Raw genomic sequence first — 26,670 nt, forward strand, 5'->3', positions numbered from 1 at the left:
TATATTTATGCTTATCAGTTCAGTTTAGTTCAGTCACTCAGTCCTGTCCGACTCTTTGCGACCCCATGAATCGCAGCAGGCGATTCATGTCCAGGCCTCCCTGTCCATCACCAACTCCCGGAGTTCACTCAGACTCACGTCCATCGAGTTGGTGATGCCATCCAGCCATCTCATCCTCTGTCGTTCCCTTCTCCTCCTGCCCCCAATCCCTCCCAGCATCAGGGTCTTTTCCAATGAGGTGGAAGACCTTTTCCAAAGAGGTCTTTTCCTCTTCGCATGAGGTGGCCAAAGTACTGGAGTTTCAGCTTTAGCATCATTCCTTCCAAAGAAATCCCAGGGCTGATCTCCTTCAGAATGGACTGGTTGGATCTCCTTGCAGTCCAAGGGACTCTCAAGAGTCTTCTCCAACACCACAGTTCAAAAGCATCAATTCTTCAGTGCTCAGCTTTCTTCACAGTCCAACTCTTTTATGCTTATAGCTCTGTATTATTTCTCCATGTGCTTGAAAGACTAAAATGTCCTCTTCAGCCTTAATTTTCCAAAAGATCCTATATAGAGGTGTGTACAGGAGGAGTTGTGCTTAACTTTGCCTTAAGGGTTAGGTCAGAGGAACGGCTTCACAGAAGAGGTCTGTCTTGGAAATGAGCCTTGAAAGACCAGGAAGGAATTGGCCCTGGGACTATGGAAATGGCATGTGCAAAGGTAGAAACAAGCACAGCATATTCACAAACTGCAAGTAGGTTGGTGTGCTGGGGTGTGAATAGGAAAGTCCCGGAAGATGAGGAAAGAGCTGGCAGCCAAATGACCAGGGGCCCTGTTGAACTTTGATCACTATTCCATAGGAAATGGGGAGTCATTGAAAGATTTTAAGAGGGCGGTGACATGGTCAGATTCACTGTATAGAAATACTGCTCTGTGGAAATGGGCAAATGTCTACCTCAACTCCCATATAGGCTGATAATTCCCAAATTTCTATCTCTGTCTCTTCTCTGTTCCTCCTCTTTTCCCCCAACCCCCGCCTTGGCTAATATATCACCATCTGCCCCAGAGTCATTTTTTATTACTGCTGTCTTAACCTTCAAGAGCAAATGGTTACATCTAAAGGTACCAGCATAACACTTCGCACAAAGTGGGCATTCAGTGAATAAATGAGCATGGAACTTTGGTTCTTCAGTTGGCTTCTGTCTCATAGACCCTATCATTGGATCACATTTGGATAGAATGTGAAGAAATGTAGCAATGGGTTTGAGTTCTTTTTTCCTCTTCCTTTATTTTCTTTTCATCTCCCTTTCTCTAATGATGGACTTTAGTTGGCTATAACCCCTGAAGCTTTGGTTTGAATAGCCAGTTGTAAACATCATGTGTTTTATTAGTAACTGTAGTGTTTGATTTAAGACTGAATTGTTCTAACAATCTGAAATACGATACATGCACTAACAGGAGTTTGTTTTACGTATTTATGCTTATGTGCTATCCTGGCAACCCACTTCAGTATTCTTGCCTGGGAAATCCCATGGGCAGAGGAGTCTGGCGGGCTACAGTCCATAGGGTTGCAAAGAGTCAGGCCTGACTTAGCGACTACATAGCAGCATCAGCTATCCTGTGAGGAAGTGACGTGACATTGTACAAATAATGATGTTTAAGTAGCAGCAATTAGGTAAAACTGTCATAACATTTGATACTTGCTTAAGAAATACAAGATATTTTTATACTATTATTATTAGAATATATAACTCCCATCTAATGGCCAGTGTGCTTGGGCCCTGAGATTCTGGCATAGAATGCCATTGCTTTTTGTTAGTATGAGAGGGGTTCCAAGGTGACAAAGAACCTGGGAAATATACCACAGAATATATAGTTGAAGGTGTTGATTCTGAAGGTAAAGTACAGGGAGTTTACAAAACAGCAAAGGAGAAAAAACCTCCCAGTTTTGTTTTACTAAGAACTATAGAAGAAAATTCTGACTTTATAGAACTACCTACAAATTTTGAGGCACCAATGTGGAGTGCAATTTATTTATTTTTTTTGCTTCTGCTCATTCACCTGCTTTTGACTTTGAACCAATAGCGGGCACCGACCTTCTGTCATTCAGACTTAGGCAGGCTTAGTGTCTAGGATTTTAGTACATAGGAAATGTAATGTGGAGTCTCTTTAATCTCTTTCAATAAGTCACTTCAAGTCTACTGATGCTTTCTGTGCCTTTTGAATTGATGCTTTGAAGCTGAGTATTGGGGCAAAGGATGTTTGAACTTGGTGCCTGGCATGATTGATATTCACCACACAGTACAGGGCAGCGCCACTTACTGAAAACATCCCATCATTTATTAAATAAAGGTAGAGATCCATGTCCTAGTACTCAAAAGTTGGGACTTGGGTGATTTTGCATTGAACAGAATCATAAACCATTAAAAAGACATGGAAAACCAAGGCAGACAGTTTGCTTAAAGTCAATCTAAAGTCTAGTTTAAACCAGGGGTTGGCAAACTACAGCCCTTTACCTGTTTTTGTACAGCCTGCAAGCCAAGAATGATTTTTACATTTTCAAATGGTTGAAAGAAAATCAAAAGAAGGCTATTTTGTGACATGTGAAAATTATGCAAAGTTCAGATTTTAGTGTCTGTACAGTTTTGTTGGAACCCAGCCACACGCCTTCATGCTGCAGTGGCAAAGCTGAGTAGTTGTGACAGAGACCATGTGGTCTGCGGAGCCGACAGTATTTACTGTTTGGCTCTTCGCAGAAAAGAGGTGCTGATCCCTGATTTAAAGAATATGTAAGAAAACTTGAAGGAAAGAAATAATATAACCAAGGTAGACATAAGCATTATACAGTCCTTCAGGAAACATGTTAAATGAAGGATGGGTAAAGGGGAGCCTATTGAGCCTAAAGGAGAGATGTTTGGCAGGTCTGGTGGTGACTGTGGTGATTGTGATGGAGGCATGAGAGCTGCCTTGTAATATTTGAAAGATTGTCGTACAGAAGAGAGAATCAGCTTGTTCAATCTGACTACAAAGGTTAGATCTAGAACCAATTGTTGGAAATGATAAGGTAGCACATTGTAGCTTTGCATAAGGGAATATTTTAAACTTATTCAGAGGTGGGCTAGGCAGTCTTGTGAGGTAATGAGTACTCCATCATTGGAAGAATTCAGACAGGCTGGACAGCTAATTAGCAAGGACATAGTAGAAGAGATTCAGCATCAACTTGAGTGATTTTTATTTTTTTATTTTTTTTTCTAATTTTATTTTATTTTTAAGCTTTACATAATTGTATTAGTTTTGCCAAATATCAAAATGAATCCGCCACAGGTATACGTGTGTTCCCCATCCTGAACCCTAAAGGTCCTTTTCAATCTTGAGAGTCTGTAATTTTATGAGCTCCCCCTATTGAGACTCTGTATCAGGGGAAGATTTCAGAGTACACAATATACCTTTGATTACATGACTCCTCCTGCTTAAAAATCATCAGTGAGATCCTTTTGTCAACTGAATTAAGTAAAATTGCTTAGTTCTTTGTTTTTAGCTTCTAGGTTCTTTGTATTTTGATTCAAACTTAGTCTTCTCCATCACTCTTACCTGCACAGCATTTCCCAAGTTGGTTTCTACCAAGCATTGTTCCAGGATTTGCAAATATACAGTATGCAAAACAAGGTTTCGAAGCCTGCCCTTTCCCCTTGCAATCTACATTAGACTGCTAAGAGCTCTGTGAAATCCTGCCATGACAAAATTTGTTTAACCTTTTAAAAACCTAGCATTTCCTGAGCATGTGTGAACACAAAGTGCTTTTTTTTTTCCCTTTGGCTACAGCTATTAACACTGCACAACAGTTTTCCATTTGTCATTTTCCTATGTTCTTCTGTTGTTTTTCTTGTTTTTGTGTCTCCTGTCTTCATCTTGTGTTGTGTTTTTCTCCCTTCAATTTCATTCCTAAATCCAGCATGGGGAAATTGTGAAAGAAAAAGATAATTAGACCACAGAACTGTGAAAACAGTTCGAGACCATGTGAACCACTCCCTGTAACCCCAAGGAAAATAGGAAGATAAAAAGGTACAAGAATCTAGGGGGAACATGTATGTGAAAGAAGAAATTATATAAGATAAAATTGCTTTAGACATCATAAAATTTCTCAGAATCATTTTGTTGTCATTTAGTTATTCAAAAAGTGAATCACTGTTTTATTGGTAATCTGGCCACTTTCTTTGTAGAAATTTCTGGTGTTAGCTAGTGTTCTGTTTATGATACCATCTGCTTAGTTAGGCAGTCTTTAAGCATGTGAATAAAAGATGGGGTTGGTATCTTTAGAGGAAGTGGCATTACCTACACTAGGAAGGTAGCATCCAGACTCACTCATTCCTTGATGCCTTTCTCCAGAGAGATTATTTTTCTGTCTGTAGTTAGTGACAGGTTAAAAGGAATGAAGGTAAGAACTTATTGTAGAGTCTATTTATAATCATCTTGAGATATTCTACTTACCTGCATATGAAACTGTCTCAAAAGTATTAGTTTTTTCCTGAACCACCCATATGAACCATGAATATGTATCTAAAGATATCTGCAGTCACAGGCAACTATTACTTATTGAGAATAATAATAGCCAGAGGGTATAGCTTAATGATTCAAGAATCAGCTTCACATAAAGACTCTATCTAGTCTCCCTAGAAACCAACAATCAAATCTCATCAGGGTCAACTTAGCCCTTTCTATAATAGATAAATTGAATAACATGCTGTTTAATTTGTATGTGTGGTATTGAATGAAGCTATGAAGAGTGTTTGGTCTGCATATTAAAGATACTGCTATTGTTTTGGTAAGTAAGGAAAATTCCAATGTTACTTTTCCTAAATTATTTAACCTTGAGTAATTGAAGATGGTTATTTTTAATAGTTAAACAATAATTTGTTAATGAAGGATTTTTTTCTGGCTAGACTGTCTTTGGTTTTCTGCCTTCTTTTGGGCTTGAATTTTACAGAGTAGAAAATGCTTGGATAATTGATAATATTTCTGTGTGCCATTTTTCTAGCTTTTATTTGGAAAGATAAAACTGTATTTAAAAAATTTGCCACTTCTTAAAAATGTTACAGATTGCAATATTCATTACAAAAAAATTTAGAAAATACATGCTAGTATAAAGAAGAAAATAAAAGTTCCCATTGGTTCTATATTCAGAAATAGCTGCTATTAACTACCAGTAACTCTGCACATAGTTCTCTGTCAGCTATTTCTATTGTGTATGTGTATATATAGTAAGATGTATTTATATGTATATCATAATTTCCAAATTAGCAAAAATTTAGTTCCCAGTATTTCTCTGCTAAAAAGCTGCTGCTGCTGCTAAGTCACTTCAGTCGTGTCCTACTCTGTGCGACCCCATAGACGGCAGCCCACCAGGCTCCCCCGTCCCTGGGATTCTCCAGGCAAGAACACTGGAGTGGGTTGCCATTTCCTTCTCCAATGCATGAAAGTGAAAAGTGAAAGTGAAGTCGCTCAGTTGTGTCCAACCCTTAGCATGGACTGTAGCCTACCAGGCTCCTCCTTCCATGTGATTTTCCAGGCAAGAGTACTGGAGTGGGGTGCCATTGCCTTCTCCACTGCTAAAAAGCACACTGCTCTACATATTTTTTGTAAATCTTTGTGTACATTTATTTCCTTACATTAAGCATCTAGAAGTGGAATTGTTCATTCAAAGAATATGAAATTTTTAGGATACATCATTGATATTCCCAATTTTCTTTCTAGAAAGATAGTATTTTAGTCTGCTTGGGCTGCCATAACACCCTACCCACATGAGGTGACAATTTCTCATGGGTTTGGCTCCAGGCGGGTTGGTTTCTGGTGAGGCCTTTCTCCCTGGCTTGTAGATGGTGTCTTCTTCCTTTGGTTAACCTTAATTACCTCCTTTTAAAGGCCCTCTCTCCAAACGCAATCACGTTGTGAGGGTGTTAAGGCTTCAACTTACAGATTTGGGGAGGACACAGTTTTTTCACAGTGGCATCCCATCATCAGTGAATGAGAACTTCCATTTCAGTATCTTACTGCCAACACTGGATGCACGTATCACACGCACATGAACATGTCTTTGCTGATTTGGTAAATATATATCATTGTTTTACTTCGCATGTCTTTGAGTGAAAAAAAGTTTTTAATATTTGGACACTTAAAATTATTTTGTTTTCTATTCTTGTACTTTGACCACTTTTTGGTTGGAGTTCTCAATTGTTAGGAGAAGGCAATGGCACCCCACTCCAGTACTCTTGCCTGGAAAATCCCATGGATGGAGGAGCCTGGTGGGCTGCAGTCCATGGGGTCGCGACTGAGCAACTTCCCTTTTACTTTTCACTTTCACGCATTGGACAAGGAAATGGCAACCCACTCCAGTGTTCTTGCCTGGAGAATCCCAGGGACAGCAGGGCCTGGTGGGCTGCAGTCTATGGGGTCACACAGAGTCGGACACGACTGAAGTGACTTAGCAGCTCAATTGTTAATAAATCCACATTTTTATTTGAGCATTTAGCTATTTTATATCTTATCAGATATTTTTGCTTATGCAAAAAGAAACCGTTTTAAATGTTATTTATCCTTTGATATTAAGCCATTATTTACCTTTAAAATACAGCAAAATGTACAAGGTTAATGTATATGAGTGTCCATATTAATGAATCATATATTTAACGCCCACCATACGTTCATAAAAGCTGTTGATAGTTTGGATGCATTGATTTGCTGGCAGTGAAATATAGGTAGTGGCAAGATTAATGTGGAATCTTTCCAGCTATTGTTTGCTTTGAATTAACAACTGCAGTAGTGTTTCCTCAGAACTCTGATCCCACGAGGTATCCTTTGAGAAGAGACTTCTGCTGGTTGAATGGCTTTGGGAATTGCTTGCTTTCTCCATCTCCTACCCTAGTGGTTGACAGTGCTTATTAGAACTTTAAAGGCTCTGAGCATCCCTGTAGAAAAGAAATCTGACTTTTGTAAGCTGAGTACTTCCAAGTCGTACTTTGACAAGAGGACATCCCCTTATTTTTTTAATGTGATTTTTGTTAACTTTTTGTTTTGAAATATTTATAGATTCACAGGAAGCTGTGAAGAAATGTCCAGGGAGGGCCCATGCACCCTTCATCAAGTTTTCCCAGATGGCAACATCTTCCATAAACACAGGACAGTGTCACCATCAGAAAATGGACATTAGTACAATCCAAAGAGCTTATTCAGATTTCATTGGTTATAGATGAACTCATGTTTGTGTGTGGATGTGTGTGCTCATGAGTGTGTGCGTGCATGAGTGTGTATGTGTGTGCTAAGTTGCTTCAGTCATGTCCGACTCTTTGTGACCCCATGGACTGTAGCCTGCCAGGCTCCTCTGTTCATGGGATTCTCCAGGAAAGAATACTGAAGTGGGTTGCCGTGCCCTCCTCATGAGTGTGTAGTTCAATACAATTTGATCACACATAGGTACATGTAACTAGCACCACCAGAAGACTTACTCATGCTGGCTCTTTAAAGTCACACCCCCTCACCCCCTTTTTCTAGTCCCTGGTAACAGTTGACATGTTCTCCATTTCTAAACTTCTGTCATTTAATAATGTTATATAAATGGAACACTGTGCTATGTAACCTTTTGAGATTGGCTTTTTTTCACTCAGATAGGGTTCATTTAGGTTTCTACATATACCCATAGTTCTTTCCTTTTTACTGCTGAGCAGTATTTCATGATATGGATGTACCACAGTTTACTTATTGTCCCACTGAATGATATTTATCCACTTATCATATATTTAGTGGAATATTGCCTGTATGAATATTGTTCTGAAGAATACCAGCTTAGAAAATTCTCTATCACAGAAGTGATAGAATCGAAGAATTACCACTTTTTGAAGGTTTTACCTGGGTTGCAGAAATTAAAAGTCTTCTTTATTTGGTTCAGGAATTCCAGAGACGCTGTAATACTCTGATTTCATTGATTGAGAAAGAAAATATGGAAATTGAGGAAAGAGAGAGAGCAGAAAAGAAGAAACGGGCAACTAAAACTCCAATGGTAAAATTTTCAGCATTTTCCTAACTTTTAGGTAGATCCCATTTTTTTTACATAATTAAAATGCCTATATTATGTTTAATGCTATAGTGATACCTATTATAAAGACTGGTTTTTATGAAATGCTGATTTGTTTTTGACAGAAAAAGAATTACACTACAACCACGTGTTTCCTATCTGTTTGTAGCGTATATGGTTAGGAACTCCCTAGTAACAGGGCTCAGTATTTTTAAAAATTTCTCATAACTTTTAAGCAGAAGTATAATGCAAGTAAAACCCTCTGAACTGAGACTGGAGTTGTCATGGGGAGTAGAAGAGGGGTGGGGTGGGGTGGGGCTGAGGTTGAAACTGAGAGTTCTGATTTGATCAAAGAAGTTTTCTGATCTTTGTGGAACTATGAATACAAATAAGAACTTTGAGGAGACAGCAAAGCTTTACTTGATTTACTTGGTAATAAGTTAACTGTTCATAGTAAGATGATTTTAACTCAGTCAGGTTGCCTTGTACAGTTACAATTTCAAGTACTCTTTAACATATTATTTGAGTGTGGTTAAGTAAACTACCATATTTCATCAAGTCTAAGATGCCTTCTATTGTAAGACAAAGCATTATTTTATGTGCTACTAAGAAAAACTGCTGCCAAGTAACTCTGATTTGTCATCAATTCTAGGATGCATCCTGATTTCAGAGATGCTAAAGTGGGAAACAAGTGTGCATCATAGAATATATGAAATATGATATTTTAGCATCTATCATAACATTTCAAAAGTAATACACTCATAAATAACATTTTTCCCAGAAAACTTTAAGTATTAAGTAGTTCTTTAAGCATACATTTTTGGTACCATGTGTAAGTAGAAACTTGATGACTATTTTTGATGGGTATTTTATGTCTTTTCTTAACAAGAAAACATGTTTGGAGGTTATTTTACATTGGGTTATATAGTTTGTTGGGCTATATAGAACATTAACTGTGAGTATAACATTTAAGTGAATATTCATGTTAAAATTTTTTTTTGATGCATTTACATCCTAGATTTAACATTGTTGGGCCATTTAAAAATGTGCATATTGGAGCAGAACATTAAATCTGTTTCCATTTTAGTCACAGAAAAGAAAAGCAGAGTCAGCTACTGAGAGCTCTGGAAAGAAGGATGTCAAGAAGGTGAAATCCTAAAGCCTAGAAATAAAGTTTTAAATGGGAAACTGCTATTTTCTTGTTCCCATCTTCAAATGCTAATTGCCAGTTCCAGTGTATTCATGGTACTCTAAGAAAAATCAATTTGGTTTTGATTTCTTGCATATTTTATATATTTTACAATGCTTTCTACCTGAAATGTGTAGCTTTATATTTTATGCATTCTAGTATTTTTGTGTACTGTATTTTGTGTATTTCATGTCTTCATCTAAATCCTCTCAGTCCTTGTTCTTTTGAAGCTTGTGCTGAGGTTTTAGCTTTTCTATGTTTTATATGCCGCTGCTTTGAAAGAGAACCTAGATTCTATAGCTGTATTATTGTTGTTTCATACTTTAAATTTATATGGCTGTGGAAAAATGAATTAAAATGATTTGAGGAGAAAGACTTTTTCACTTCTTTGTTGCTTTCTTTTCTATTGATTATGGGCTTGTACGTGTTACTGCATACTGTGATTAGCATAATAATTGTTTCTTTGAGGTCATCTAAATATTTTTTTCCTAAAGGAATAAAGGGTGAGAACAGAAAATTATTAAAAAACTAATATTTGATACTGTGCTTGCTGTCAGTATGCATTACATTTAAATTATTCTCTAAATATTCAAGTGGGAAAGTATAATAAAGAAATGTCTATAAGAAATTTAATTATTTCCTGTGTTTTGTGCAGTAGAAAATAGTTGTGTTTACTGAATTGTATTGTTCACAACTATGTATTTGGTTGAAAGTTAAAGCTTTGTTTGCTGACTTGTGCCTGATCTTTTATCACATACAGCCAGTTCAGGGGAGTCTGGGTATAACACGTAGATTTATTAACAACTCAGTTGCGAGTATGAAATAAGCAGCATGCATGCAAAAGAAAGGGGGAGGTCTTCCATAGGAATGCAAGTATGCTCAGTTCACAAGACAGAGTATCCGAGTTTTTATATACTAAGAGCTTCTATCTTTCCCACACCACAGATCCCACACAGGCCAGTGAGATGTGAGATGGGAGGAGATCGGCTCCACACAGTCACTCCAGGCTCCAGTCTGACTGAGGCTCCCTTGTTTCGTATCTGCACCATCTAGGACATGTGGGTTATTCAGCTGCCGCCGTAGGAGAACAGGAGTCTGGAGAATCACATATAGGCTGTTTATTGCCTCAGTCCAGAAGTGACAGATGTCACACCCATTTATATTTCATTGTCCAAAACTAGTCACATGGTCTTGTGTATGTGCCAGAGGACTGGCAAATGTAGGAGAACAAATGGAACGCCTTACATTACTGCCTCCGCCACAGGGGCTGTCACACGAAACTGTTAGTGTGTGATTAATCAGAGTCAAGGTCAGGTTATGAGGGAACAGGGAAAATGGATCAGAACCTAGTGTGAAACGCATAGCAGTTAAGTAAAGCTGGGCATGTGGGATGGTGGTGTTTGTTATTAAAACAAAATTTGGACGACAAAAGAGTTGCTCTCTTCCTGACCCAAGATCTTTTTGCATTTCCTCTGCGACTCTGTTTAGTGTACCACTGGCAAAGCTTGGTACAAGTCAGCATCTTTCACATCCTCATTGTCATTGGGGTTCTGCAACATAGGAATAGATCTTCTAGAATGACAACCCATCGTCTGCTGGACTCTTCCAAGTCTTTGTTCATTGTCCAGATTTCATATTTCTTACTGCCGTGCTCCTGATTGGATTCTTTTTACTGTTTCCACTATTAGGAGACTTGTACTCTGTTGGAGGTTGGATGAAACTGGGTTGCTATTAAGAGATGAGTTTACAATGATGTTAGGTCAAGGGACCCAGAGATATCCAAATCTATCCTTGGCTTAACCACCCTTACTGTAAGGTTCACAAAAGAGGCAAAGGTAAGCAAAGTCATACTTCACTAGCTGGTGCTTTGCTCCAAACTTAAATCCAGAGCTCTTAGATCCAAAATAAAATCTCAGAATTTTCCACTCCAATGAAATTAAAAGTTCCAGTCATCTGAGATGGAGAAAATTATACATTAGAGGGTCTTATTAATACCCACAAGTTCTGTGCACTGAAAAACATCCCAATTAGGGTCTTGGACTCTGATCAATCAGTTCAGCATTTCTTGCGGAGAAATGAAGGTGGAGGGTGGGAGCAGGTACAATTAGGATCTTTGAACTTCTTTCATGGACATGTAACAATCTCTACTTCTTGTTCTTTTTCTGTTAACCCAAAGGGGTTAATGACTAAGCTGTATGTGGTATCTACTTTAGGAGAGAAAATCTGCAGGTAAGTTCTTCCACGCTTTTTCATGGGACCATTTTCCTGGCCATATGGCTCTTTCTTGGACCCAAGAGATGGGAAATTCAGCTCTCCTAGATTATGTGCAGCATCACTGGTGAATGTAGCCTACCAAGGAGGTCCACACAGTGAACAAGCAGATGATAGCATGGTCCAAACCATATGATGTTGGGAATGCAGAATGCCCCAAGTCTCCATAGGAAACCCCTCTGATTGTCAATTTCCCACAGAAAATTTAGTAGAAATGTCGTAGAAAAGTTAAAAGTCCCAACAAATAAATCCTGTTTCATACCAGAGGCCTGGGCTGATGGGGTAGTAACCCTGGACCTGACTGCCGTGTTGGATTGGAAGAACAGGATAGTTAGCTACTGTGTCAGCTGCTCAGAGGCCAGAAGCCGTGGAAGAGTGCTGTATCCATGAATGCAATTTGACAGATGCATAGTGCTCCAGCCCACCAGTAAAAGTGGTCTAATAGATGGTATTGGAATCTGACCTAACCTGATTGCTTGTTTAGAGAATGTGCAAGGAGGGAACCAGGGACTCTGGTTTCCCAGTAACCCCCAGGCTTCTGCAGAGGCCTTTGTAAAGCATCTATCTTGATCTGTTGGATATTCTAAAATCACAAAAAGATAGAAAGCTCAGCAGTCTCTCATTTGCATCATAGTCGCTTGTCTCTCAGTCTTTATCACACAATTCCTTCTGGCTCCCCAGCCTACAAGTGCTTATGCTGTCTGGAAAACCCGGGTTCTTGTCAGATTACACATTCTCCCATGAAGAATGCCCCCAAATTAGGTCCATTATGTGAGACCTAGTTAAGAGAAGTTACTGAACTAGAATCTTTGCAGCTTAGTCGCTGGGTGTTTGGCTTGAAAACCTAACTGGTGAAACTGTAGTATCTACTGTCACCCAAATAAAGTGCTATTATTTCCCAATTATTGGCAAAGCTCTCCACTGTGGTCCATTATGGTGCTGTGCACCTTGTTCAGATTACTGGGCCGGTGTCAGTGATGAGACTAGGGTCTGCATGCTTTTTCTCCAGGTGTTTTTTTTTAAATCCTCCAGTTGCCAAATCTCAAACAAAGTTGTTCCCCAGAGTTTACCAATGGCATGAAGCTCCAGTCGGCCACAGTTGTGGCTGTGTTGATAACAAACTCCATACTGACTGCTTTCATTTCCCTCTCTCACTTCCTCGCTCCTTTTTGACTGTTTCCTGGGGCCAACTCATAAAGAAACTGCTTGCGTTAGAATCTTTGTCTCAGGGTCTGCTTCCGAGGAAATCCAAGTTAAAACCCCTTGTATGTGTAGCTCTTCTTCAGTTCAGTCACTTAGTTGTGTCTGACTCTTTGCGACCCCATGGACTTTAGCATGCCAGGCTTCCATGTCCGTCACCAACTCCCAAAGCCTACTCAAACTCATGTCCATCAAGTCGGTGATGCCATCCAACCATCTCATCCTCTGTTGTCCCCTTCTCCTCCTGCCTTCAATCTTTCCCAGCATCAGGGTCTTTTCCAATGAGTCAGTTCTTCGCATCAGGTGGCCAAAGTATTGGAGTTTGGGCTTCAGCATCAGTCCTTCCAATGAATATTCAAGACTGATTTCCTTTAGGATGGACAGGTTTGATCTCCTTGCAGGCCAAGGGACTCTCAAGAGTCTTCTCCAACACCACAGTTCAAAAGCATCAATTCTTCAGTGCTCATATTTCTTTATGGTTCAACTCTCACATCCATACATGACTACTGGAAAAACCATAGCTTTGACTAGATGGACCTTTGTTGGTAAAGTAATGTTTCTGCTTTTTAATATGCTGTCTAAGTTGGTCATAGCTTTTCTTCCAAGGAGCAAGCATCTTTTAATTTCATGGCTGCAGTCACCATCTGCAGTGATTTTGGAGCCCCCCAAAATAAAGTTTCCATTGTTTCCCCATTTATTTGCCATGAAGTGATGGGACCAGATGCCATGATCTTAGTTTTCTGAATGTTGAGGTTTAAGCCAACTTTTTTACTCTCCTCTTTCATTTCATCAAGAGGCTCTTTAGTTCTTCACTTTCTGCCGTAAGTGTGGCATCATCTGTGTATCTGAGGTTATTGATATTTCTCCCTGTTCTTAGCCCTTAGTTATTTCACAAGAAGGTGTTGGGTGTTTAAGAAGAGTAATGATCGATATTATATCATTGATTCCTAGATCTAACCCTCTGTGGACAGTTAGTGTGTGACTTGACTGGCCCAGGATATTTTGCACTGGTACAAAGTATTGGATTCTCATTTCTCTCCATTAATGAATGAGACTTTTTTATCTCACCAGTAGCTATGGTCCTGGGAATTACCAGGAAGAGGTTAAAGGCTTCCCAAATTTTTGGTAAGGCCAGAGCGGGTATCCAGCTGTTGTCTCTCTCAAGCTTTCTCCATGCTGGTTGGCGCCCCTTCCCTGTAACTGGAGGTAACTGGACTAAGTGTTGGCCTTTCTCACTGTGCTGTTCCATATAGCCGTTACAGAAACTTGGTCATAACAGGCTTTTTTTCCCATCTGTTGGTCTGTCTAGTGACCTGATTATTTTGTTCTTCCCCAATACATTGCTTTCCCACTGGGAGAACTTTCATTTAGGCCACTCTAAGTCAGGCTCAAGCTATATCTTTCTCTTGACTTTCAACCTTGCCTTCCATATTGACCCCAAGACATGCTTAGTTAATTTCTGATCTTTCTGTGATCTGATACTAGATTTGTCCATGTGTCGGACTATCGAATTGTGTGGCCTATTTTTTAGGGTCTCCATATACCTATGAGGGTGATGGTGAGTACTGTACCTGTCAACTGTCTACCTTCCATCATTAATACAGTTTTGAACTAACATATCTCCTTCAGTGGTAGACACTAAAGCCTATTTGCTATATCTGAGACAGAAAATATATTTAAATAAGGTGTCATCTTGGCTAAAGTATTTGGTGTGTGACAGTCATCATCAGTTAGGATTGATACCTTATTTGTCTCTGTTGTAGAATCAACTGGAAGTCTCGAAACACCATTTAGTTTTTGTACTGGCCATATAAGAGCATTACCAAAATATAATTTACCCATTTTCTGTTAATATTTGCATGGTATTCCATCTACTGTTTCCCAGTATATATTGGATAGGTGGCTTTTTCCATTCATGATAGCTGATTACAATTAAGTCTGGGTGTATCCTTGTAGGTGTGTCCTTTTTTCCTTTCATGTATATCCATCCTGGTTTCTGAGATTTCAATGTTTCTTCTTTCTCTTAATTTCATCTTTCCTAGTTTGCCTCCCATCACTCCTACAGCTCAAATTATCTCCTGGACAAGAGATTTTAGTTCATTTAAAATATCCTATAATCATGCTACCTGGTAGAGGGCCTTCCACTATGTCTAGCCCACCTCAATTCTCAAAGTCAGAGCAAGAGGCTACCTTCCCCAGGCAGTAAAGACTTGGATTCTCTTGTACTAGTGATCTCTACCTCCCTGCAGTGATTGCATCCCACGTTGGAAATCTCTGAAATCCACAGCCATGACTGGAACTTGGCCAATGCTCACTGAAGATACCCGATCGGAAAAGCCATTGCAAGGAATATACTGTCTCCTGATCAAACCTTGCAAACCACTAATGGTTATTTTTTGTTACTCTATCCTTTTATCTTTCTATAAATTTGTAGATTAGAATTTAGAGGATGCCCAAATCAGAGTCAACATGAGAACATAGCATGGAGAAGGGACTCAGAAAACTTAAGAGAAGGCACATGATACCACCAGAATTTCATTTCTTCATCATTTTCTCTTTACCCCTGGACCTGCCATCTAGTTGGCCATATGATTATTTGGATCTAACCATCTAATAGGCCAAAAATGTCACACACTTCTTATAGGGAGACCTAGGTTGTGTTCGAGACATTCCTGCTCCCGTACTTGGCAGTCAGGGACAAGGCTAGCTCCTAATACCAACACCTGCCTATTACACATGGGAGATTATAGCTTGGGTTTACAGAAGCAGTGCTGCTTCTGTAGTTTGAGGACTGAACTTCAGTCTCTTTTGTGGGACCTTGCCCTCTGAATGTCAGTTTCTAGGACATATTTCTGCTGTCTACTGAGACCATGTTAGCATTAGGGATGGAGGTAAGGTCCAGGTGTTATTAACGGATGGAATTACAGCAGTAGTAGGCTAGGGAACTCAGGAATACTTATCTTGCCTTGGCCCTACCACTCTTGCTGTTCTACAAAGGATACATATGCTTAAAAGAGTGTCAAAAGAATGCAAAGCAACGTTTTGTTAACTGAGACATTGGCTCCAAACCCTAGTTCAGCACTCTATTGAGCTGGACTTGACTACTGGAAAAACCATCACAAGGCAGCTTAGGGTAGAGGCAGCCTGCAACTCAGAACTAAAGCAGGGTGAATGGCTTAGCATTTCCTGTAAGCCACAATCAAACTTCAGAATTTGCCACTCCAGTGAGAAAAAAGCTCACAGCTACCAGCTCCAGTTAGAATGAATCCAAAAACAGTCTTTCTGTCCATATGGGATTGTTTATATTCCTAAGGCTCCATCCACTAGAAACTGGTTCAACAGGTGTTCAGGAATTTTACCCATCGGTTGTACGTGAACTGTGAACTTCCAGATGTTCAAGCTGGTTTTAGAAAAGGCAGAGGAACCAGAGATCAAATTGCCAACATTCGCTGGATCACTGAAAAAGCAAGAGAGTTCCAGAAAAACATCTATTTCTGCTTTATTGATTATGCCAAAGACTCTGTGTGGATCACAACAAACCGTGGAAAATTCTGAAAGAGATGGAAATACCAGACCACCTGACCTGCCTTTTGAGAAACCTATATGCAGGTCAGGAAGCAACAGTTAGAACTGGACATGGAACAACAGACTGGTTCCAAATAGGAAAAGGAGTACGTCAAGGCTGTATATTGTCACCCTGCTTATTTAACTTATATGCAGAGTACATCATGAGAGATGCTTGGCTGGATGAAGCGCAAGCTGGAATCAAGATTGCCGGGAGAAATATCAATAACCTCAGGTATGCAGATGACACCACCCTTATGGCAGAAAGTGAAGAAGAACTAAAGAGCCTCTTGATGAAAGTGAAAGAGGAGAATGAAAAAGTTGGCTTAAAGCTCAACATTCAGAAAACGAAGATCACGGCATCCGGTCCCATCACTTCATGGCAAATAGATGGGGAAACAGTGGAAACAGTGTCAAACTTTATTTTGGGGGGCTCCAAAATCACTGCAGATGGTGACTGCAGCCATGAAATTAAAAGATGCTTACTCCTTGGAAGGAAAGTTATGACCAACTAGACAGCATATTAAAAAGCAGAAACATTACTTTGTCAACAAAGGTCTGTCTAGTCAAGGCTGTGGTTTTTCCAGTAGTCATGTATGGATGTGAGAGTTGAACTGTAAAGAAAGCTGAGTGCTTAAGAATTGATGCTTTTGAACTGTGGTGTTGGAGAAGACTCCTGAGAGTCCCTTGGACTCCAAGGAGATCCAACCAGTCCATCCTAAAAGAAATCAGTCCTGGGTGTTCATTGGAGGGACTGATGTTGAAGCTGAAACTCCAATATTTTGGCCACCTAATACAGAGAGCTGACTCATTTGAAAAGACCCTAATGTTGAGAAAGATTGAGGGCAGGAGGAGAAGGGGACGACAGAGGATGAGATGGTTAGATGGGATCACCGACTCAGTGGTATGAGTTTGGGTAACCAAACTCTGGAAGTTGGTGATGGACAGGGAGGCCTGGCATGCTGTGGTTCATGGTGTCACAAAGAGATGGACACGACTGAGCGACTGAACTGAACTGAACCCATCAGTTGAACAGTCTGCCATGACTTGTGTAAGAGGATAGGAAGAGGATCAGAGAGGAGCCTTGAACCCCTTCCCCTGGAGGCCAATATGGACACTGCTTAGATACCCAGTTTCTGTAGCCAGGTCTGGTTCTATAGTCTGTGGTTGATTGAATGTTGATATATGGCTGGAACACTGACAACCACAAAATGTCACAAGAAATACCATTACAGAATGCAAACCTGACAACTTCTCTTGAGAATCATATCACCTAAGTGGGATTTCTTATTTACCATATTTTGTGATTATTGGTGAGACAGTTTGTCAGTGAACTTGAGTCCTTGAGAACAATGGCCCATGATGTGACAGTATCACAGTATTTTGAGTCTTCTCTTCTGGGAGATGGCAACTGTTGCCAGTCATGATAGTAGGAGAAAAAAGTGTTGCTTTAATATGGTATTATAAATGCACATTTACTGCTAAAATTTAAATACGGACACACTGTGTTTTTAAAAGATTCACTTTTATGGTTAAAAAAGCAAGATAAACTGTGTGTGAATAACTTGCATGCTGTAATTTTCTTCATGTGGAGATCTTCCACAATGCTAGGTGCTGGAGCATGGCAAGATATACTACTACTACATGGCAAGATACATGGCAAGATTCCTGAGCCTTCTGGACCTGCTAACTAGTGGCTGTACCTCCCAGGGTGCAGGCATTTGGACTTAATACATTAAGGAGAATATTCAGAATTAGCTTCAGGCTTTGAGGGTAACTGAGCTTGGTTTAGCTTTACTTTAGTTAGGCACTGCATCAGTTAGCTTTTCCTACCAGCCACTCTTAAAACTTAATGGCTTAAAATAACCATTCCTTGAACTCAAAATTCTGTCGGTTGGCAGTTTGGGTTGGGCTCAGATGGGTGGTTCTTTTGGTCTTGGCTCTGTTCACTCACATATCTATGTCAGCTACTGGCTAAATAGCTCTGGTTGTGGGAATTGACTGATTGTAAGCTTGGGCAATGGGGGTAGCTTTATCATCCAGTAGGTTAGCTGGGGCTTGTTCACATGGCAGCTTGGCAGGGATCCAAAAGAAAGAGCAGGAGTTTAGAAGGCTTTCTTGAGGCCCAGTCTTGGATTCCACACTAGATACTACTGGTCAAAGCATATCACAAGGCCGGACCAAATTTACAGGATACTGAAAATGACTCCACTTCTTGATAAGAGGTGCTGCAAAGTTACGTGGCCAAAGGTCTAAATACAAGATGTGGGTGGACAAGAATCTACCACAAGCTTCTGTTGAGGTGTCCTGATTTATAGTTAGTGTGTGAAAAACAGTCCTCTAGGAGTAGCCCAAATTATAACATGGGATCCCCTTGCACACAGCTCAGTGGAAAGTCCAGAGTCTATCACTTAGAACCTTCCTTCCTGATGTGTCCATGAAGGGCATCAAGATATTTTGCACCTGCCTGTTTACTATGCCGTTTGAACTAGTAGTCTTTTTGAGCCCCTAGTTTGGATCCCTTATCTATTTGGCTACAAGAACATTTGGACCCCCCATTTCTGAGTACAAGGATGTATATATGTCACCATATAGGAAGCTAATTGCTTCCCTATATATTTCTTAAGGGGCTTTCTGCAATGGCTCAGTGGGTAAAGAATCTGCCTGTAATGCAGGAGACACAGGAGATGCTGGTTCAGTCCTTGGATTGGGTAGATACCCTGGAGGAGGAAATGGCAAGCCACTCTTGCCTGAAGTATCCCATGGACAGAGAAGACTGGTGGGCTACAGTCCAAAGGGTCACAAAGAGTCAGACACGACTTAGCAACTGAGCACACACAGCACATACATCTCTTACTTCTTGCTTAGTAATAAGACTATATTTTCAGCTGTTCACATTGCCAGTTGTCTAAAAGACTTCATTAGCCCGTTCCCTTTGTGGCTGGGTATAGCTGCATACTAAAGTTTGGCCAGTGAAATGTAAACAGAAGTGACATCGCAACTCCTGGAAAGTGTCCTTAAAAGAAGAGGTTTTCTTCCTCTTTTCCTCTTTCCTGCTGGTTAGAATGTGCCTATTATGGCTGAAGTTTGAGTAACCACCTTGAGTGATGTGGAGGCATGTCAAGGATGGTGTAGCAGCTGGATACAAGGAGCCTGGGTCCCTGATGACCGTGGAACTGCCTGACTAGCCACTGGGTGCTTCCACTTCCAGACTGTATCTTGAGAGAGAAATAGTTTTCCATCTGTTTAAGCCACTCTTTTTGATTTTTGTTGTCATTGGTATCTGGACTGTCATAGGTATCTATATCCTAACTAATACCCCAACATAGATTTTTTTAAATTGAGCAAATTCTTATTGAAACAAATTCCCTTAAGCCAACTAAAGTCCTTAATCGATTTTCTAAACTGTACCGATTTTTTTTTCCATTTGTATTTTTATTCTACTGAAAGTATCAATATTTTCTTTGGGATTCATTAGTTTCATTTTAAGTTCACAGTAAGGATTTGCTTTATCAATAAACTATTTTTCATAGTAAAATTTGCTTTGTAAATTATAATCTGTGGATGTTATTTTTTATCAGTCTGTTTCCTTGGGTCAAAGTTTACATGTCAAAAAATTTTAAGAACCTGTAATTTTTATTTGTAAAATTATATTAAATAACAAATTTTATCTTGTGCAGTTTTACAAGTTGCCATGTTTTTCTATGGTCATTATTTCCACCAAGTCTAAACTTTCTCAGGTCAGTTTTCAGTTTCCAGTATTACAAATGACATGTATTTTTTTCAGTTTTTTGTTTCTAATACATCTTAGCATGTGCTGTCTTAGACACTGACCGTTTTATTTTGTGTTGATTAGTTAGTTCTACCAGTTATATTTATTATTAAGACTCGGAAATTGATAATTTCTTGGTGATCCCACAAGGAAATTGTGTGCAACTCCCCTCAGGTGTCCCAGAATTTCCCCATTCTTAAGGATGGATCTCTGGTATTGCACATCAAGGCTTGTGAATACAATCTTTCTCCTCATGATTTGTTCCTGGCACTCTCCTTTGGTGCTGCTGCTGCTAAGTCGTGTCCGACTCTGTGTGACCCCATAGACAGCAGCCCACCAGGCTCCGCCATCCCTGAGATTCTCCAGGCAAGAATACTGGAGTGGATTGCCATTTCCTTCTCCAATGCATGAAGGTGAAAAGTGAAAGTGAAGTCTCTCCGTCGTGTCTAATTCTTAGCGATCCCATAGACTACAGCCCACCAGGCTTCTCCGTCCATGGGATTTTCCAGGCAAGAGTACTGGAGTGGGGTGCCACTGCCTTCTCTGCTCCTTTGGTGCAAATGCTACTGAATCAAAGTTGCAATTACCATTACTTAAAGTGGGAAAAAATGTTATGCATCCCTGAGCCCCCACCTTGACAGCCATTTTGTTAAAATACCACCAAAATATCATTAAAATGGACTCACGTGGTTTATAAGTAACATGACTTATCATACGTAGTACAACACGTAACAGGCAGTTCCTCCAAATATAATTATGACTGGTTATTTGTTCTTCTTAAACTTTTGGTACATAGTTTACACTCAATATGAAACTCTGTTACCTCTACAAAATCATAAATATACTACTGAAACTTTCTGTCTTTCCACCTTCTGTGCAAAATTCGCACACAGACACACACACACACATAAACAAGCAATAAAAACAAATCAATTAAAAGAATGCATGTTAGGGGCAAGGCAATGCCCTTCAGCTAAAGCCCACCAGGAACACATCTGTAGTTGATCCAGTTGGGTTTACTACTTGCTACAGAGAAGCTGAATGCACACCCTGGGAAGCCATGGGGTCTCAGTGAAAGGAAAGTAGAAAGAACCTACTTATTAAAGGATTTGGGCTTTGGTTAAGTAGGGGAAGGGTCTGAGGAAGTGGAGGTTCTTTCTAGATTGATGCTGTCAGGAATCAGAGACGATTCTATGACTGGGTATCTCATTGAAATCTTTCTTACAGGGAGGGCAGGCTAGAGAAAGGATAAAGCTCTAATCAGGGGTCCCCAACTTCCAGGATCTAACGCCTGATGATCTGAGGTGGAATTGATGTAATAATAGTAGAAATAAAGTGCGCAGTAATGTAATGTTGAATCATCCCGAAACCACCCCACAACTCTGGTCCATGGAAAAATCGTCTTGCATGAAGCCAGTCCCTGGTGCCAAAAAGATTGGGGACCACTACGTCTAACTGGTAGAGAAATAGCAGTTCCTCATTTAGCTAAGAGGGAGCGGTGTTTGGTAGTTTGTTTGGAGCACAGTGACCTTGACCTTGTGCTTAAGACAAAATTATGAAGTGTCCTTTCTTTGTTTCTCATTCAAACAATACTTGTTTGAAGTTTTATGTGAACTTATTAAAATGTCCAGTGGAAGAAGAACATGGCCTAACTGTGAGCACCAGGCCATCAGCTTTTGGATTTCAGAGGCTGTCTTTTTTTTTATTCTCCTTTCTCAGTCACTGCGCTTGAGGTTATCATGGCTATAAACTGGTAAAGCAGGAGTACTCTGAGAAGAAATGCTAATGCAACATGTGCCACCTCTATTCGTGGGAAGAGTAGCACACCTCTCCTGGGCTCAGCTGATTTCAAGGCATCAAAGCCCTATTTGTACACTCTAAGAAGGAAAAAAGTTGAAATAGAGGTATTAAACTCCTAGTAAAATTGAATTCCTCTCACCGGAATGGTCCATATTCTGGGTGGATGAAAGAACAAAATTCAGAACAAAAGTGTTCTGGGGGTCAAAAATGGCAGGGTCAGAATAGAGGCCTTCAGAGCAAATGTCCTGCACTATCTGGGAATGCCCCAAGGGCCCACAGGGTTTCCCAAGGTCTCTGTCTGGTCTCCTGCCTGTCCCTTGGAACTAGGCCAAGATTTGCATAAACCCTTTCGAGGTTGGAAACCTCCGCCTTTGTTACCCTAAGTTGTTTCCTTCAGAACAGGCTTTCCATGCCACTTTTTTTTCCTTTTTTTTTTTTCCATGCCACTTTTTTTTCCTTTTTTTTTTTTTCCATGCCACTTTTGCAGCCACTGAATTTGGCAAGGTTTGTGATTCCTTCATTGCCCCAGAGGCCATGGCTGGTGCTGGACTGTTCAGTGTGATAACTGAACTGATGTGTCCAGGGCAGAACGTCCCCACTCCATCACTTCCAGGGGCCCCGAGCGAGATCCCCACCCAGGCCACTCCTGAGGAAAGGTCAAAAATGGTGTGAAATCCGAACATGAGCTCTTTAAAACGTTAACTAACTCTTGTTCAAGATGCCAGAAGATCCGAGCTGAGATTGGTTCCTGGATTTGCCATCCCACAGACACAGTCCTTCGGTTCCTCTTTGATTCTATTGGACAAGGTCTGACCCACAGTGCTCTTTGTACTCTCATTGTGATTTGATCTTAGAAGCTTTGTTGCTCTTTCTGTCACTGGACCTTGGCCAGAGTCCTCTCTCTCTATCCTGACAAATGTCATTACCTACACATTCATTTAAAATGTGTTTATCTATTATTTATTCATTGGTACATTCATTTATTCATTCTTCATTTAATTGGAGTTCGGGTTAACCTCCTGGGAGAAGGGGTTGTGGCCATGAGGATCTCAACAGAAAGCCTTTCAAGGTTTGCATCTGTAGGCACTTTGTCTCTGATGGTCTGCAGGTATTTCTTTGTTTCTTTCTTTCATTTTCTTTGTCTTTCTAATGGACTCTGGGTCTCGCCAATCCCGTTAATTGCCTTCACCTGCTTTTATACTTAAATTCATTTAAACAGCCCTCCCCCTCCTCAGGCATTCCAGTAATTCTGACCACCTCACCATGAAAAGGTGGCTATCGTAAGGACACAAGCCATCAGGAATCCAGGTACTTCTGCTTTCCATCTCTCTCCAGGACTCCATGATGTCTGTACTGTCATTCTCAGTATCTGCTTCTTTCTGTGATTATGCCTTAATGGATGGCCAACTAAGATTTTAGGTCTTAGAAGCCCGTGCTATGTGGAGCGTTCTGTGTTTGTTGTTGGTTTGCCTTGCTGTGACTCTTCATAGATTCTTCTCTTCAGGGCCTTTTCGGGAAGCTTCACCTGTCATTTCTAACTGTTTCAGCCTTCACATTTCTGAGTGGGAGACTAGTAGGTATACTGATCCTCTTCTACATCAGGTCACATTGTAGGTAAGAGTTTTGATTGACCTGATTGCACCCAGGTCGGGGGTATACCCTGTGGCTAGAGGACAAGGTCACGTGATATTAAAAACTTGGTGGCACCAGCAGCAGACAGTAAAGGCAGGCTGTGGCTAACAGGCATGTCCCTCTGGTTGGTTTCTGCGTGGTTGGTCCACCAACCTTTCTCCTATATGCAGGACCCAAGTTTCTCTGCATAGAAGGGTCTCCCTATCACACCTCAGCCACAAACACCTGCTCCCCCCACTTCCAGGAGAAAGACAACCCAATTTTATCTAGAAATAAAGGCTTCCCCAGTGGCTCAGTGGTAAAGACTCTGCCTGCAATGCAAGAGACAATGCAAGAGATGCGAGTTCTATTCCTGGGTCAGGAAGATCCCCTAGAGGAGGGCATGGCAACCCACTCCAGTATTCTTGCCTGGAGAATCCCATGGACAGAGGAGCCTGGCAGGCTATAGTCCATGTGGTCATAAAGAGTCAGACATGACTGAAGTGACTCAGCACACACGCACACAATATGAAAAGAACACATTAAAAGCTGCTCATCAGACTCAGTGTCTAGAACTCTTAGGTGACATCTTCAAATCTTCAATTCCTGGGCCTGTCTGTGGCTCCTGGTTCAGAGTATATACTGCATCCAGCAGGTGCTTGGGAGTGGTGGGTTTTACACTGGGACTGGTAGGCATACATGTACTGCAAAGAAGTGACTTCCTTGATGAGCAAATCTGACCCACTGGAGACCTGCCTCTGGGAGGCTTACCCCTGAGATGCCCTGAGGGCAGCTGCAGTGCATTTGCAGGTAATGCTGGCACTCTTGGCCAAGCAGTTTGAGGGCTGGGCTCTCAAACTGGAGCTTGGATTGGAATCACCTGCAGGGCTTATAAACCATAGATAGCTGAGCTTCACCCTCAGAGTTCTTGCTTTCATGGGAATGTGCATTCTAATAAGTTCTCAGGTGATGATGATTCTGCTGGTTGGGGAATCACACTTTGAAACCCGCCATTTTAGGGTGCTTGAATCAGGCCTCTGGTGGTCAAGTAGAAGTGGGTTTTGTTTTTCCAAATAGTAAAAATTAAAAAAAAAAAAAGAAGTGGGGTTTTGGTGGTAGTCTCAATCCAGGAGAATTTCTCTAGGTCTTCTGTTACTTGTGTGCCTGGGAACCTCTATATTTGTCATTTCCAAACAGAGGTCTCCCTGTGTCCCATCCCTCCTGGCACCTGGCTGTTGTGATGTCCACATGTAGTTCTGTGATGAACTGCAGACACTTGTGTATTTCATGATCCTTTTCTTATCACCTTTCCCATTCTCCATTCCTGCCAGGAAAGGACCAACAGCTACTTGTGTTTCCTAACTCCAATTGCTAATACTAGGAATTGGATTGGCTGGCCAGGTTATCTTTTTGTGTCAGGCCAAAAAGGGTTGCTGGCTGGCCTAGGGATTTTTCAGCCTTTGGATTGTGAGTCCATCCTGAGTCCTGTTGACTGTGGCCAGTGCAGAGCAGAGAAATATCGTGTAGAACATGGCTGCGTGGGCAGCAGAGGCTAAGGATAGGGCAGTTGCACAACGGGCCTCGGGCCTGGCAGGCACTGATGAACATTTTGAATACAGAGTATTGACTGGCAAAGCTGATTTTCAGATGGTACACAGCATCCTGGTTAATTTTGATCAATATGGTGATATTTAATGTAATCAGTTCAGTCAGTCAGTTCAGTCACTCAGTCGTGTTCGACTCTGAGACCCCATGGACTGCAGCATGCCAGGCCTCCCTGTTGTCCATCACCAACTCCCGGAGTATACACAAACTCATGTCCATCGAGTTGGTGATGCCATCCAAAAATCTCATCCTCTGTCGTCCCCTTCTTCTCCTGCCTTCGATCTTTTCTAGCAACAGGGTTTTTCAGTGAGTCATTTCTTCACATCAGGTGGCCAAAGTATTGGAGTTTCCGCTTCAACATCGGTCCTTTCAATGAATATTCAGGACTGATCTCCTTTAGGATGGACTGGTTTGATCTCCTTGCAGTCCAAGGGACTCTCAAGACTCTTCTCCAACACCACAGTTCAAAAGCATCAATTCTTCGGCACTCAGCTTTCTTTATAGTCCAACTCTCACATCCATACATGACTACTGGAAAAACAGCCTTGACTAGATGGACCTTTGTTGGCAAAGTAATGTCTTTGCTTTTTAGTATGCTGTCTAGGTTGGTCATAACTTTTCTTCCAAGGAGCAAGAATCTTTTAATTTCATGACTGCAGTCACCATCTGCAGTGATTTTGGAGCCCCCCAAAATAAAGTCAGCCACTGTTTCCACTGTTTCCCCATCTATTTCCCATGAAGTGATTGGACAAGATGCCATGATCTTAGTTTTTTCTTGAGCTTTAAGCCAACTTTTTCACTTTCCTCTTTCACTTTCATCAAGAAGCTTTTTAGTTCCTCTTCACTTTCTGCCATAAGGGTGGTGTTATCTGCATATCTGAGGTTAGGTGTTATCTGCATATCTGAGGTTATTGATATTTCTCCTGGCAATCTTGATTCCAGCTTGTGCTTCATCCAGCCCAGTGTTTCTCATGATGTACTCTGCATATAAGTTAAATAAGCAGGGTGACAATATACAGCCTTGACGTACTCCTTTTCCTATTTGGAACCAGTCTGTTGTTCCATGTCCAGTTCTAACTGTTGCTTCCTGACCTGCATATAGGTTTCTCAAGAGGCAGGTCAGGTGGTCTGGTATTCCCATCTATTTCAGAATTTTTCCACAATTTATTGTGATCCACACAGTCAAAGGCTTTGGCATAGTCAATAAAGCAGAAATAGATGTTCTCTGGAACTCTCTTCCTTTTTCCATGATCCAGTGAATGTTGGCAATTTGATCTCTGGTTCCTCTGCCTTTTCTCAAACCAGCTTGAACATCTAGAAGTTCACAGTTCACGTACTACTGAAGCCTGGCTTGGAGAATTTTGAACATTACATGTGAGATGAGTGCAATTGTGTGGTAGTTTGAACTTTCTTTGGCATTGTTTTTCTTTGGGATTGGAATGAAAACTGACCTTTTCCAGTCCTGTGGCCACTGCTGAGTTTTCCAAATTTGCTGGCATATTGAGTGCAGCACTTTCACAGCATCATCTTCTAGGATTTGAAATAGCTCAACTGGAATTCCATCACCTCCACTAGCTTTGTTTGTAATGATGATTTCTAAAGCCCACTTGA

The 26,670-nt window shown here is 40.8% G+C and overlaps 1 protein-coding gene across 6 annotated transcripts in view; it reads left to right on the top strand.

Annotated features, from left to right (window-relative positions):
* SMARCA1 (SNF2 related chromatin remodeling ATPase 1) overlaps nt 1-9,611 on the top strand; it is a 72,803-nt gene extending 63,192 nt beyond the window's left edge. For 2 of the 6 annotated variants that reach the window (XM_070365400.1, XM_070365403.1), the window contains 2 exons: nt 7,922-8,063; nt 9,066-9,611. In XM_070365400.1, the coding sequence (XP_070221501.1) occupies nt 7,922-8,056 (135 nt within the window). In that variant the 3' untranslated portion in view covers nt 8,057-8,063; nt 9,066-9,611. The remainder of the gene's footprint in view (nt 1-7,921; nt 8,064-9,065) is intronic. The other 4 variants (XM_070365399.1, XM_070365398.1, XM_070365401.1 and 1 more) reach the window with 3 other exon arrangements.
* The last annotated feature ends 17,059 nt before the right edge of the window (nt 9,612-26,670 follow it).

Source organism: Bos mutus, chromosome X (genome assembly GCF_027580195.1).
Source record: "Bos mutus isolate GX-2022 chromosome X, NWIPB_WYAK_1.1, whole genome shotgun sequence".
NCBI classification, from domain to species: domain Eukaryota; kingdom Metazoa; phylum Chordata; class Mammalia; order Artiodactyla; family Bovidae; genus Bos; species Bos mutus.